The sequence below is a fragment of the Pseudophryne corroboree genome, chromosome 1 (assembly GCF_028390025.1).
Source record: "Pseudophryne corroboree isolate aPseCor3 chromosome 1, aPseCor3.hap2, whole genome shotgun sequence".
Taxonomy (NCBI): domain Eukaryota; kingdom Metazoa; phylum Chordata; class Amphibia; order Anura; family Myobatrachidae; genus Pseudophryne; species Pseudophryne corroboree.
The window spans coordinates 1096342404-1096357587 of NC_086444.1; the positions used below are offsets into that span (position 1 = coordinate 1096342404).

General features: G+C 43.5%; 1 protein-coding gene across 1 annotated transcript in view; it reads right to left on the bottom strand.

Moving 5' to 3' along the window:
• The window catches only part of LOC135050554 (uncharacterized), a 1514661-nt gene that overhangs the window by 8133 nt on the left and 1491344 nt on the right, over positions 1-15184 (bottom strand). Inside the window, exon 7 of the mRNA XM_063957025.1 lies at positions 5513-5557. Within this exon, the coding sequence (XP_063813095.1) occupies positions 5513-5557 (45 nt within the window). The remainder of the gene's footprint in view (positions 1-5512; positions 5558-15184) is intronic.

Sequence of the window (15184 nt, forward strand, 5' to 3'; positions counted from 1 at the left end):
CTTTGATTAGGCCATGCCCTCTGAAAAGTACCTGGGTCCAGCCAGGCTCTCTACTACCCTGGCTTGGAGGCATGCCATGCTTCTGTGAGTGGGTGCTTCAGATGTGCTAGACATGCCCCCAATGCCATGCCCTCAGCACGCTGTGGTCACACCTCCTCCAGTGCGGCAGGGGGGCCCAGGAAGTTGTTGTACCGGGGCCCAGAATTTCTCTTGGCTGCCCTGGCCAGGCCTCTTGTGTTATGTACTTTATATTGCTTTGAGTGTCAATAGGCGCTGCTAGACATGCCCAGTAGGTGGTGCTAAACATGCCCTTCCGACCGTGCCCCCCCTAATAAAATGTTCTGCGCACGCCTATGATCGGGTTGCTATCAACAGCATCTCCACTTCTGAAAATCTGCACTTTAGTAAAGATACCCCTAAAGGGGGGTACACACGGAGCGACGGTCACTTAATTTCTAAGCAATCTGACTAGATTGCTTAGAAATTAAGAACACATCGCTCCGTGTGTAGGGTGCCGGCGACAGTGATGCGGTGTCCCGCGTGTCGCTATCGCCGATGCTAGACTGGTTTGCATGCAGGCACAATCTAGCAGGTCGCTCATTTCACGGCTGGGTGAAATGAGCGGCCCCCCGTGTCGCCCCCCCCCCCTCGCACAGCACACATCCTCCTGTATGGCCCTTAAGAGTCCAGTTGATCACTACTTTCACCATCATTACTTGGGGTTCCTATGACTGGATCTGGCTTCCTTCTGGCATTAGTGCACTTTCAGCGGATACTAGAGTAGCACAGAGTCTCACAGGACTGAGAGATTACTTTTATCAGCATTGCCTTACAGATAACCTATTCCAAAGCAAGCATTCAGGGACCACGTGGAGCATTAACATTTAAACAGTGCTCTATAACTTTTATTGTTAGAATAGACTACATTAGCATAATCTGTAGAATAATTCTTTTGTTGTCACAATAGCCAAGCATTACAGTTTGATAGAAAGATACTAAATATGTATATTTGCTAATGGCAAGATTTTTCCACTTTGTTACACCAATTCTCCATGTGCATCTTGTATTAATTGTATTCCTAGATTGCTTCAGCTACCAGCAGTATAAAAGGCAGAAATGGATTGTGTCACTGGTTTGCTGTGCTGTAACAACAATGGTGGCACGTTAAAGGCTTTTTGAGAGCTATGTATACTGTAATCAGATTATGGTGAAATTGACGGGTTAATATTTATGCCTAACTGTGTGGGGTTTGTATATGTTTGCGTGGGTTTCCTACGGCTGCTCCGGTTTCCTCCCACAATCCAAAAATATACTGGTAGGGTAATTGGCTCCGGACAAAAATGAACCCTAGAGCAGTGGTTCCCAAACTTTTTGAATCACGGCACCCTAGAGTATCAGAATATTTTTCACGGCACCCCTAGGCCAAAAGTTTCTCATTGAGAAATTTAGAAGAAAAAATTAAATTAAGTAAATTATGTTTATATGTCCTCCTTAGGTTCAATTATGTGGTGAGGAACAAGATTTGCTTCTGTTTGTCCACGTATGTTATGATTGGCAGCAGAGCCGGCCATAGGCATAGGCAAACTAGGCAATTGCCTAGGGCATTTGATATGCCTAGGGGCATCATCAGCTTCTGCTGATTAAAATGATATGCGGCATGCCTATATTCTGGGTGTAGCATTTCATATGCAGATACAGCCACAGTCTCACACAGTATATAGGCATGCTGCATATCAGTTTAATCAGCAGAAGCTGCTTGTGCATCCTAGCCACATAGCAATGCAAATAAGATGCATTTTCATTAAAAAAAGGTGCCCGACATTAGCATTGATGCAAGATTTGTGAGGACACATCTGTATCCAAGCAGAGGCAGAGGTCACAGTGTTAGTGGAAGTGTGAGTGCTGTGTGCACGTGAGTGGGTTGGTTGTGCAGTAGTGTTCGGAATATGTGTAAGGAGCATTGTGTGTGTCATGTAAAAATGCATTAATAATGTGCAACATATGTGTAAAGGGCCACTATGTGTGTCATTATGTGTATAAGGGCATTAATAATGTGCGGCATATGTGTAGCAGGGTACTACTGTATGTGTGTCATTATGTGTATAGGGGCACTAATAATGTGCAGCAAATGTGTAGGGGGCACTATGTGTGTCATTATGTGTATATGGGCATTAATAATGTGCGCCATATGTGTAAGGTACAATATGTATAAAAGGGCATTAATAAAGGTTGTCATAATGTGTAAGGCGCATTATGTTTATAAGGACATTAATGTGTCTCATATGTGTAAGGGGCATTACTGTGTGGAATTGTGTATAAATGCATTACTAATGTGTGGCATTATGTGTATAAGGTGCTCTACTATGTGGCGTTGCATATAGAAAGGGCACTGCTGTGTCGTCTAATGTGAATAAAGAGCAATAAGGTGTGGTATAATGTGAATAAGGAGCAATTCAGTGTGATGTAATGTGAATAAGGGGCTCTACTGTGAGGAGTAATGTTTATAAGGTAAAGTGATACTACTGTGAGATGTAATATGAATTATGGACACTATCGCAAGATAAAATGTGAATAAAGTTGCAGTACTGTGTGGCGTAATTGGAATTGGGGTTACTATTGTGTGGCCATGCCCCTTCCCAGCAAGAAGATGCCCCTTTTTGGGCTGTGCGTCAAATGTGCAAACTGTTCCTATTTAAAATATAGGGGGTACAAGGACTGCTATGGGTGAGGGGTGATGGTGCTGGGAAAGAGGTGCAAGGTCAGAGGCAGAACCAGCGGTGGTGCTAGGGGGCACCAGCCAAAATCTTGCCTAGGGCATCATATTGGTTAGGGCCAGCTCTGATTGGCAGCCACAAGCAGGGCTCCCTAGAGAAATCCTGGGCCCCAGTACAACAACTTTCTGCCCCCACCCCTTGAGTGGGTGTGACCACAGCATGCTCGGGCCATAGCCACACCTCTTTGGGGGCGTGCCTAGCACATGAGAAGCACCCACTCACAGGAGCATGGTATGCCTCCCATCCAGGGCAGTATAGAGCCTGGCTGGGCCCAGGTATTTTTCAGGGGGCAAGGCCTAATCACAGGAGGCATGGGCTTGGGCCCCTCCATCAGACCTGGGTCCAGGTAATTTGTACACCCCCCCCCCCCCCCCCTCTCGGCGCCACTGGCCACAAGCACTAGTTTTGCCTATTACTTTAACAGCAAAGAGTTTGAATTGGTCCTGGGTCACCAACCTGAGGCACCCCTGCAAGTGTCCGGGTGCCATGGCACACAGTTTGAGAACCACTGCCCTAGTGTATGTGTGTCTGCTCTGCATGTACATGTAGTAGAGACTCTCCACTGGGGAAGGAAGTGGTTTGAATGGCCGGAGGTGCTGAGATGGAAGGGGAAAGGGGGGGGGGGGGGAGTACTAATTACCCGGGCCCAGGTTTGATGGAGGTGCCCAGGTCCCACCTCCCTTAATTACACCGCCCTTTAATTAGGCCACGCCCCCTGTAAAGTACATGAGTCCAGCCAAGCTCTCTATTGCCGTATGAATGACCAAATACTATCTGTAAAGCGCTCTAGAATATGTGTGCGCTATATAAATAACTTGTAATAAATAATTGTGCTAAAACTGGGCATAGGGTTAGGTTTAAAATGTAAAAATCTAAAGGAGAATTATAGATTTGCTTTGGGGCCTTTTATTAAGAATTTATGTCCCCATCTTGGTAGCCAATACGTGAATATCTTTTTTTTTTTTTTGCCAATTATTTAAAATTACCACATTTACAATTTTTCTATGTCTCATCTGTAAATACATTTATTTATGGTTTGAGTTACATTATATTGCATTGCATAATTTACATTTTTAGATTACACAAGTTTTACGTACAATATTCAGTATGTGTATCTAAGATGTGAAAATATGTGCAATATAAAAGTTAATCAGGTCCTAAGTGTCCAGCTAGGGACTAGAAAGTAGAAACGCAATGGTTTGGTTGATCACCACAAAACTCAACACAAAAACACATGAAATTCTTTGTACAGCATTTCAGTCACTGCCATATCAATATCTGGATATCATGACTGCTTCATTTAGCGGAATCAAAATGTCTGTATTTGTTTTAAAACAATATAATTTTTCATTCAAATAAGACAATAGACAACACATACAATAAAGTCAGATTTTGCCAAACTTTTGTTAAGGATCAGTCACCGTGCATGACATATATACCAATTTGCAAATGTAAATTTGCCCTAACTGTTTTAGGCTGGATACACACTTATAGGTCCTATACACTGGCCGATATTCCTCAAAAATATGAACGAGATAACGTTCATATCTTTGAGTGTGGAGTCACCAGCGATGAACGATGCGCGGCCCCGCACTCGTTCATCGCTGGTGTCCCGTCGGCTGTACATGCAGGCCAATATGGATGATCTCGTCCATATTTGCCTGCACTTCACTCCCCCCGTCACTGCCCCCCTGCCGCTGGGTCACCCGTCGGCCGTATCCGCCATCGGGCAGCTCGGCGGCGGATCTTTAAATGTGTAGGGCCCATTAGAAGATCTATCTGGCACTTACCAATATGTGGGACCAGATGTCATAACTGAGCAGGCATTTAAATTTGCCCACACCTAGCTGTGATGTCAGTGTCACGGTCCCTACAGGCAGTGCACGGGCGGTCTGCGGGTCACCGGTACACACATGCATATGCACCGATACATCTTTCAGATATATCAACATCGGCTGTGCTGCAGGAACAACACATCTGGTGATCTGTTTCCGATATATCGTTTGACGATATGACTAATTATATATCGACCAGTATGTACCCAGCAATAGCCATACATCATTTCAAACCCCATATAAGCAAGTGCACTACAGGAAGAATAAAAATAAGAATGGAAAATACTTTAAAACATTCATTTTTGCCATCTGGTGAACATTCCGTAAGAGGAACTGAGAACACAGCTGTACTACTATGTAAATTTGAGATACGGTCGTTAGGTCGACACAACTTAGGTCGACAGTCATTAGGTTGACCACTGAAGGTCGACATGGATATTAGGTCGACATGTACTAAGTCAACAGGTGAAAAGGTTGACATGAGTTTTTCACTTTGTAAAAATTTTTTGGACTTTTTCATTACTTTACGATCCACGTGGACTAAAATTGGGAACGGTAACCTTTGCCGAGCGCAGCAAGGCACCTTGCCCGAAACATGGTGAGCGAATCGAGCCATGTGAGGGGACACGGTGCACTAATTGGGGTTCCCTGTCACTTTATGAAGAAAACAACACCAAAAAAAGTCCAAAAACTCATGTCGACCTTTTCACCTATCGACCTAGTACATGTCGACCTAGTGCATGTCGACCTAATGCCCATGTCGACCTTCAGTGGTCGACCTAATGACTGCCCACCTAAGTTGTGTCGACCCAACGACCCATACCCGTACATTTAGCAATTATGAATAGGTGATGCAGAATACTGTATGCAGACTGGATATACAGCATGAGAATGCTGGCTTACCTTGGAGGTGATGCCCGTGCTGAAGCAATCCATTTCATACCACACCTGGAAATACATAGAAGTCATCTTGAATAGGAGTTCACCATAAACCCAAGTTCATCATCCAAACAATATTTAGCAGCAACAAAAACAAGAACATGTCACGAATACAGTATCTGACACTAGAGCAAGAAAAGTAAAACACAATAAGGACAATTCTTTAGATGTATAGATCCATGTTTTATCTACGGACTCATTTTCATTAAAATATTATATTTGTATAGTTTTTATTTGTATACTGTATATGTTCTACGATTTGCTTCGCTTCATGGTTTCAAAGTGTATTATATGCACAAGATCATAACCAATTATATAATCAACAAATTCAAGTAATCCTGTAGAAGGAAAAACAGTATTTACTGTAACTACTGTGACACACAGCATTGTGTTCTCTCATCCAATCACAGTACTAGGAGCAGCTGACAGACAGCAGGAATAGAGGATATACAGGGGGGATCGGTATGAAATACCGCCAATCAAAATCCCGACGGTCAAAATTCCGACAGCAATTGACCGACGGTCAAAATCCTGACAAGGTCAAAATCCAGACATGGACAAAATACCAACATTTAAAATACCGACAAGGTCAAAATAGCAACATGTAAAATGCCGACAGGTAAATATACCGACATGCTTTTTTTGTTGCTTTTGTGTGTATGTCGACATAGGTCGACATGGACACCATATAAGCGTGGCTCGCTGCGCTCGCAATGCTTCGGGCACGGTGCTTCGCTGCACTCGGCACACTATTATATTCCCCCTCCAGATCCACTGGGATGGTTAAGTATGAACAAGTCGGTTTCAATGAAAAACTCATGAAAAACTCATGTCGGCATTTTGACCTGTCAGCATTTTACATGTCGGTATTTTGACCTTGTCTGTATTTTAAATGTCGGTATTTTGTCCATGTCGGGATTTTGACCTTGTCGGGATTTTGACCGTCGGTCAATTGCTGTTGGGATTTCGACTGGATTTGTTGGGATTTCATCTGGATTTTGATTGGAGGTAAATTGACTGCATCCCATACAGGGGAGGGTGGATACTTTCTGTGACCCATATGCAATTCTGTTGTCACTCATGGACTCATAGCTATGGTTGCAGTAGATTTTGTTGACAATTCTTCTGACTAGCAGATGGACATACACACAACTGGTAGAGATGAGCTACGTACATTGGGGGTCATTCCGAGTTGTTCGCACGTTGCCGATTTTCGCAATGGAGCGATCAAGGCAAAAATGCGCATGCGCATGGTACGTATTTTAGCACAAAACTTAGTAGATTTACTAACGTCCGAACGAAGAATTTTCATCGTTGAAGTGATCGTAGTGTGATTGACAGGAAGTGGGTGTTTCTGGGCGGAAACTGACCGTTTTCTGGGAGTGTGCGGAAAAACGCAGGCGTGTCAGGTTAAAGCGCGGGAGTGTCTGGAGAAACGGGGAAGTGGCTGGCCGAACGCAGGGCGTGTTTGTGACGCCAAACCAGGAACGAAATGGCCTGAACTGATCGCAGTGTAGGAGTAAGTCTCAAGCTACTCAGAAACTGCTAAGAATTTTCTATTCGCAATTCTGCTAATCTTTCGTTTGCAATTCTGCTAAGCTAAGATACACTCCCAGAGGACGGCGGCCTAGCATGTGCAATGCTGCTAAAAGCAGCTAGCGAGCGAACAACTCGGAATGACCCCCATAGGGGGTAATTCTGAGTTGATCGCAGCAGGAACTTTGTTAGCAGTTGGCCAAAACCATGTGCACTGCAGGGGAGGCAGATATAACATGTGCAGAGAGAGTTAGATTTAGGTGTGGTGTGTTCAATCTGCAATGTAAATTGCAGTGTAAAAATAAAGCAGCCAGTATTTACCCTGCACAGAAACAAAAAAACCCACCCAAATCTAACTCTCTCTGCACATGTTATATCTGCCTCCCCTGCAGTGCACATGGTTTTGCCCAACTGCTAACAAAGTTCCTGCTGCGATCAACTCAGAATTACCCCCATTGTATCAAAATTTTATGTGGATTGAATCTTGCAATAGAAATCGGGTGTATTACAGAGCTGCATAGTTCCACCAATACAAGCTTCAAGTTCCACGTTATACTTCATATATCTGCAGAATGCTATTGTGCACTGTATTATAAAAGTGTTTTTGCTGAATTTACACTTCACAGTATGAATAAAGGAGTAGTGGAGTTGGGTTTGGACTTGGGACACGTAAAGGCAAATTCTGCTAGTGAAATATGCTACATTTTGCAACTAAATGTGGAATGAAGTGACTATGGGGGTCAGTCCGAGTTGATCGTAGCTGTGCTAAATTTAGCACAGCTACGATCATTAACACTGACATGCGGGGGGACACCCTGCACAGGGCTAGCCCGCCCCGCATGTCTGTGTCAGCCACCCCGCAGAAGTGCAAAGGCATCGCACAGTGGTGATGCCTTTGCACTTCAAGAGTAGCTCCCGACCAGCGCAGTTTTAGCGTGCTGGCTGGGAGCTACTCCTCGCTCCCCAGCCTGCAGCGTCTGCGTGTGACGTCATGCAGCCGCTACGGCCCGCCCCCCGTTTGGTCTGGCCACGCCTGCGTTGGCCGGACCGCGCCTACGAAACGGCAGGCAAACGCCACCGTTTCTCCCCCTTCCGCCCGGCGACCGTTCCAATGTTCCTTGTTCCAATTTGAAGGTCTCCAGTAGTGTATAATTCATACGGCAGCAGCAGCCAGCAATGGAGTCCTGGTCCACAGCAAGGGAACTGCTAATATGAAGAATCCTGACTGTTGTGAAAAGGCAATGGTGGCGCTGGTCAAAGGTGTCCACTTAGGGTCTTAGAACCTGATGCGTTTTGCTGCACCAGGCAGCTTTATCAAAGAACTTCCACAGTTCCCTTGCTGTGAACCAGGACTCCATTGCTGGCTGCTGCTGCCATATGAATTATACACTACTGGAGACCTTCAAATTGGAACACAGAACTGTTTCTCCACTGTGGACCAGGACTCCATTACAGATTGCCATTGCCATACGAATCATACATCATTGGAGCCTTCTAAATTGGAACACGGAACTGGCAATTACATCCAAGTGGATGAATTATTAATATTTATTGTCAATTCTGGACATACTCAGTGACTGTATATATGCTAGCAAATCTGCACCTTTTTTGATGGCGACATCACAAATCCTGTCATAAACAAACTATTTCCACTAAGGGCACGCTTCTGAGACTTATATTTACTATTAAGGAATTCCTTTTTAATGATTTATTGAGCATTCATTTATTTTTTTTATTTGGAAAAATATTTTCTCTGATGTAGTAATAAAATGTGTATTTAACATTACTCTGTGTCTTAAGCGCTGTATATCCCCCTTTTTTTTTATAGCATGCGCAGTTCTTACCTGATGACAGCGCTGCAAAAAATGCTAGAAGGCGATCAGGTCTAAATTACCCCCCTGGTTTTGCCCAACTGCTAACAAATTTGCTGCTGAGATCAGGTCTGAATTAGGCCCTATATCGCTCACCTCTATGTGCCACAGTTAAACATAACATAACAGCATTTGGCAATTTGTGGTGCAGATTTACTATTTATTTGATGAGTATTTGCTATGATAATGTAGCATGTGCACATTTTTGCCATCGTTCAAGGTGATTGAACTTTATACTTTGTTTTAAGAAAGTTAAGAAAGTCAACAGACTCCGGTATCATTAGAACAATTAAAGACAACTCCAGTGTCAAACAAATACACAGACATTTCTAACTTATATTGTAATTCTTCTGCCTCCTTCCAACTGCAATTGGCTGAGGATGTGAAAATAAAGATAATCCAGACTTGATACATAGGGGGTCATTCTGACCCGATCGCACGCTGCGTAGCAATCGGGTCAGAACCACGCATGCGCCGGCGCCGCAGTGCACCAGCACATGGCCGCCCGTCGCTGCGGTACGATCGCCTCTGCCTGATTTACAGGCAGAGACGGTCGATGGACGGGAGGGGGCGAAACAGCGGCGTTTGGCTGCCGTTTCGTGGGTGCGGTTCGGCCAACACAGACGTTGGTTGCCAGACCGTGCGGGGAGTGGGAAGCAGCGGCTGCATGATGTCACACGCTGCCGCTGCGGGCCGTGGAGCAATGAGTAGCTCCCAGCCAGCACGCTAAAGCTGTGCTGCTCGGGAGCTACTCTTGAAGTGCAAAGGCATCGCCGCTGTGCGATGCCTTTGCACTTCTGCGGGGGGGGGGTGGGGTGGCACTAACATGCGGGGCAGACTAGCCCTGTGCTGGGCGTCCCCCCGCGTGTCTGAGTACATGATCATAGCTGTGCTAAATTAAGCACGGCTACGATCAACCCGGAATGACCCCCATAATGAGATGTGTTAACGTTACGGTGGGATATAGAAGATTAAGAGAAACCTCTGATAGAACTACATAAACAGTGGTTAGATCAGCAAAACAGAAAATGCACTGATAGCTCCGATGAACTGCTGGAAGTATTAGCTCCACTTATGAACTTGGAGTTGACGATTCAGAGTTGCACCCTAGTCTGCTTTGTGGACAGAACTTGCTGTTTTTGGCACTGCGCATGTTCCATAACCAAGGATACTCATCTATGGGCGATTCAGAGAGGAACATCTCTACATGCGGCAATGCCGCATTGCTGTTATTTCTACTATAGGAGAAACAAGAGGTGGGGAGCTGGTGATGCTGTTTGTGTCATCAGAGTCCCACTCATGTGACAAAATGCTGTGATTCGCAACATTGTGCAGTGGCAAGTAACGCAACAATGGCATAATTCACAGTGATTTGCATCATCACATCCCCACCCACTCCACTGGGGAAGTGTCTGGAATTTGAGAGGCTGATCTACGTCTCCTGCGTAGTTCTCCAAAATTTAGGAGTCTCCCGGAGATTCTGAGAGAGTATGCAAGTATGGCAAACACTCTCCCATGTGTCATAGTCCTTGTTTTCTGTGGATCTGTGAATGCTGAATATGAAAATGTGCAGAGAAGTTGGCTCTTTTGATCAACCAGATCTATCTTAAGGGCCCTACACAACCGGCGATGTGACGCAGTGGTGCCCGACGGCCGATATGGCCGACTCAGTGGCGGGGGGGGGGGGAGGGGGGAGTGACTGGAGGAGTGAAGTTTCTTCACTCCCCCATCTTCACTTCCCCCATCACCCGGCTCCACAGCAGTGCAAGCTAATATGGACTTCAAAAAATGGCCGCTGCACCATTTTTTCGGAGTCCTGCGCATGCACTGTAGACTCTGGCACTTGGCCAGAGTCTCTAGTGGTCAGTGCGCTAGCAGCGGCGGTGATGGCTACGGGGGAGGAGGGGGCCCACACACAGTCGCCGATGGACGCCGGAAAGGTAAGTATAGAAGAAATGGGCGCAGTGTGTGCAGTGTGGGCCCCACCTGGACCCAGGGGCCCGTGTGCACCGCACACACTGTACCCATTATAGATACGCCAGTGGCCCCTCAGGTGGCCACACGGTCGTCCATAAATCATACGTATTAGAATTGTATTTCTATTTCCCTCATAATATTGTGCAGTTATTGTTATGTTTTTATGAAGATATTGGGGCTGACAATAGGCTCTTGATCACTTCCCGACCATGGGGCACTTAATCCGTCTCAGTGGTCTATATTGTGTAACCAGAAATGTTAGCAGGTAATGAGTGCGGAGGAGAGAGGTGGAGACTAAGGTAAAAAAGGTAAAAGACTTAACTACCACATGTATATGCATGGGCCAATAGCAGCACATGCTCATCGATCAAGTTGATGTCGAACCCCAAAATCATTACCTGTCAATTTATTGTTTAGACTTTGCTAGGACATACTCTTATTGCAGACCATGTTCAAGCACCTGACCCTTTATAAATACCACCGAAACAATATTCCAAATAGGCATCCACTGCAGATATTCATCGGCTCCTAAACTAAAAACAACAGTAAAACACAGTGACGGCTTTGTAGACATAGCCAGCACAGGTGGAGGATACTCATCTCTGTATTTAATACAAAAATATTGATTTAACTTATAGCCTACAGTAAAATCATTAAAATACTTTGTTAATTCAATGCTGAATTGGATCCTGGGCCAAAATACACTGGGAAAATCTGACCTACTGTATACTAGACGTTCTCGATGTTGACATTCATGATGTTGATAATCATTATGTCACTACTGATGTAATGGCAACATCGTTGAACTGTTGGTAGTGGTCATTTAGTCTAATTCTATATCTGTCCAACACTAATGCTAACAGTGACCCTAACCCTAATGTGACCCTTATGTTAACCCTAGTACTAACGCTGATTCTTATGCTAATGCTATCCCTAATCATAACCCTAACATGACCTTTATGTTAACCCTAAACCTAACCCTAATGCTAACCTTAATGCTAACCCTAATGTGACCCTTATGCTAACCCTAATGCTGACCCTTATGCTAATACTGACCCTAATGCTAACCTTAATGCTAACCCTAATGTGACCCTTATGCTAACCCTAATGCTGACCCTTATGCTAATACTGACCCTAATGCTAACCTTAATGCTAACCCTAATGTGACCCTTATGCTAACCCTATTGCTGACCCTTATGCTAATACTCACCCTAATGCTAACCTTAATGCTAACCCTAATGCTAACTCTTATGCTAATCCTAGCCCTAATGCTAACTCTTATGATAACTCTAACACTAAACCCTAATGCTGACCCTCATATTAGCCTTAAGGCTAACCTTATCCCTAACATTAACCCTATGCCTAATGCTGACCCTTATGCTTTCCCTAATGCTAACTCTGGGGCAGATGTATTAACCTGGAGAAGGCATAAGGAAGTGATAAACCAGTGATATGTGCAAGGTGATAAAGACACCAGCCAATCAAGTCCAATATGTAAATTAACAGTTAGGATCTGATTGGCTGGTGCCTTTATCACCTTGCACATATCACTGGTTTATCACTTCCTTATTCCTTCTCCAGGTTAATACATCTGCCCCAGTATCCCTAATGCTGACCCTTATCCTAACTGTAACACTAGCACTAACCATACAGTAATAACAACTGTGAAAATTCTGTAATAGATGACACTTTGCATGCATGAACATTAATGATGATTTATCCATGTGCACACCATCAATGTAGACCTGAAGTCCTGCTTACTATATCCTTACAATATACATTGGACATAAAATATTCAACTAAACGTGACACATTATCTGCAGTAATTTAACAATTGCCTTTAATAATGTTCTCCTGGTTTTATGTCCTGGTGTAATCCTGCATGGCAAAGCCTTCAGTCGTATAAGCATATTCTCAGCTTTCCCCTCATTCCTAGTTCTTTTACACTGATAATAATGTGCCTTCCATATCGACATAAATACTACTCAATATTACTTTTTAGTATATCGTTCCTTATGTTACAGCTAAATATAGCAACGCTGCAGCACGCCGGTTTAATAAACCACACAATTCCCAGCTTCAGCGCATTGTGAAAATGTCACTTAAAATGTAGAATAACATTTATACTGATAAGAAACACAGTGAAGTTTCATTCATACCTGCATTTTGTTGCCACGGTATTACTTATCATGCCTTAGAATTTATTTTAACGTACAGATTCCTAGGCTCCATTGCATAGAATATTTCACATACTATCTTGAGTTCCAGCAGTCAAAGGTAAGGACTATATTAAACCAACCTATCATCAATTCCGGAATCCGGAGCTATAACTCAAAGCAAAAATATGATCACTGAGAAAAATTGCTGTTCTTGTAAAAACTATTGCAGCCTGAATTTACAGCAGATTTCCCGAGCAGACTTCTCCCTTTCATCCGTAGCTCATCATACAATATGGACATCCTGCTTGTAATACATAAACAGTCGGAGGTACCAGCTATGAGGTGTATATACATTGCAGCATCTGTCTGTCTAGGAGTCACTACAAAGTGACTGCAAACACACTAAAGCTGCCTTTGATTTTACTAATAGAAACTGTATTAAAACTCGAGTATCTAAGTATAAAAAGTAACTACAAAGGACAGTGATTCCTGTGTGCCTATGAAGTTTTAATCCTAAAGGATGCAAAACATTATTATACAAGACATTCTGTTTGTAGCGATTTTTTTTCCCTTTGTCATGAGCGTTTATGTTTGTTTTCGGGAAGGGGGGCTGGGGAAAAACTGCCAAGCAATCTTAAATTCTCTTAAGTGGATTGGATTTATAGAATTATTTTACAGACAGAATGTTTGAAATCCCAGGTCTCGAAGGTATGGCGAGGCATCCTTTAGATATCACTGGAAGCTAGGTGATTCATTGGAACAAAGACTGACATAGAATCTTAATAGACTTGTTTTTATATATCTGTGTCCAAGGATGAATCACTCTGCTATAGCATTGTTTTTTTTTATTGCAATCTGCACTCACGGCCAGTGTTAAATATGAGGGTTGTCAGGGAACCGTAACCACCAATACTCCCAGAAGTTGCAGTTGGAAAAACAGCAATAAATGCGTTTAAATATACTTGGGATAAACGTAGGTCTGTCCAAAGGCTAATGCATTCATGAAATGTAACCAAAGACTAAAATATAGCTTTGGGAGGAGTAAAATCAAATACTATTTACAACCCAGTACTTGTCCAGTTCCTTAGAAGGGTAAGGTTCTCTTTTTGAGTGCAGTTATCTGATAGTAAGTGCAATGGGTAGATTAAATGGCCCATACATCAGGGGAGAATCAGGGCAATTAACCATTCTCCTGATGTCTGGGTCGGGGGATCAGAGAGATCCAACATGTTAGAAATCCTTGATTCGCCAATTACGGCTGAAAAATGGATCGACGAGTCTGGGACTTTTAACATTCTGGATTTCCTAAATTCCCCAAAGGATTGCAAGTCTTTGATGCATGCCCATCAGCGTTTTTGACCACTGATAGGCGTCTGGGAGTCGTCCCACTGATGTATGGACTGGTGCATGAAGGGCCCACCAGGAAATGTAATAGTAGGGGCCCATGTTTAGGGATGTTGCCAGGCTCCAGAGGCTTGGCTGACCATCACAGAGTGTCTGGTCTGGGCCCTATTATATGTATACAGCACCAGTGAAAAGTTTGGACACACTTTCTCATTCATTATATATGAATGAGAAAGTGTATATATATATATATATATATATATATATATATATATATAAAAATAATAAAATCTATTGGTGCATGCATGATAATGACCAGATTAATAACAGTCTGGCCAGTCAGACCATGTGTATGACCCACATTAGATGTGCTAGTAGGTATTTATCTGTTACCAATATTATATTTCTATTAGCATTATTTTTATGACAAATAATAGGTAGACCCTCTAAGAGTCATCTAGGCATGTAAAAAAGAACATACTCATCTATGACATCCTGCAGCTAGTTTCTGGACAATACTCACATTTTATGGGTTTGCATGCCAAGCTGGCCTACTGTAGGTGCAAATATTTTAGTCACCTAGGAAAAATGAGGAGGATTATTTCTTGCACAAATGCGCCCCAAAGGACAACATTTAGTGGGTCAGGAAGATTTAAATGAGCGGCGGTACGGGGGCACACTTATAGAGGTATGACAATTTGTAAATTATCAGCAATTATGTGTTCTCTCTCTTTTTAGCAGTTTATAAT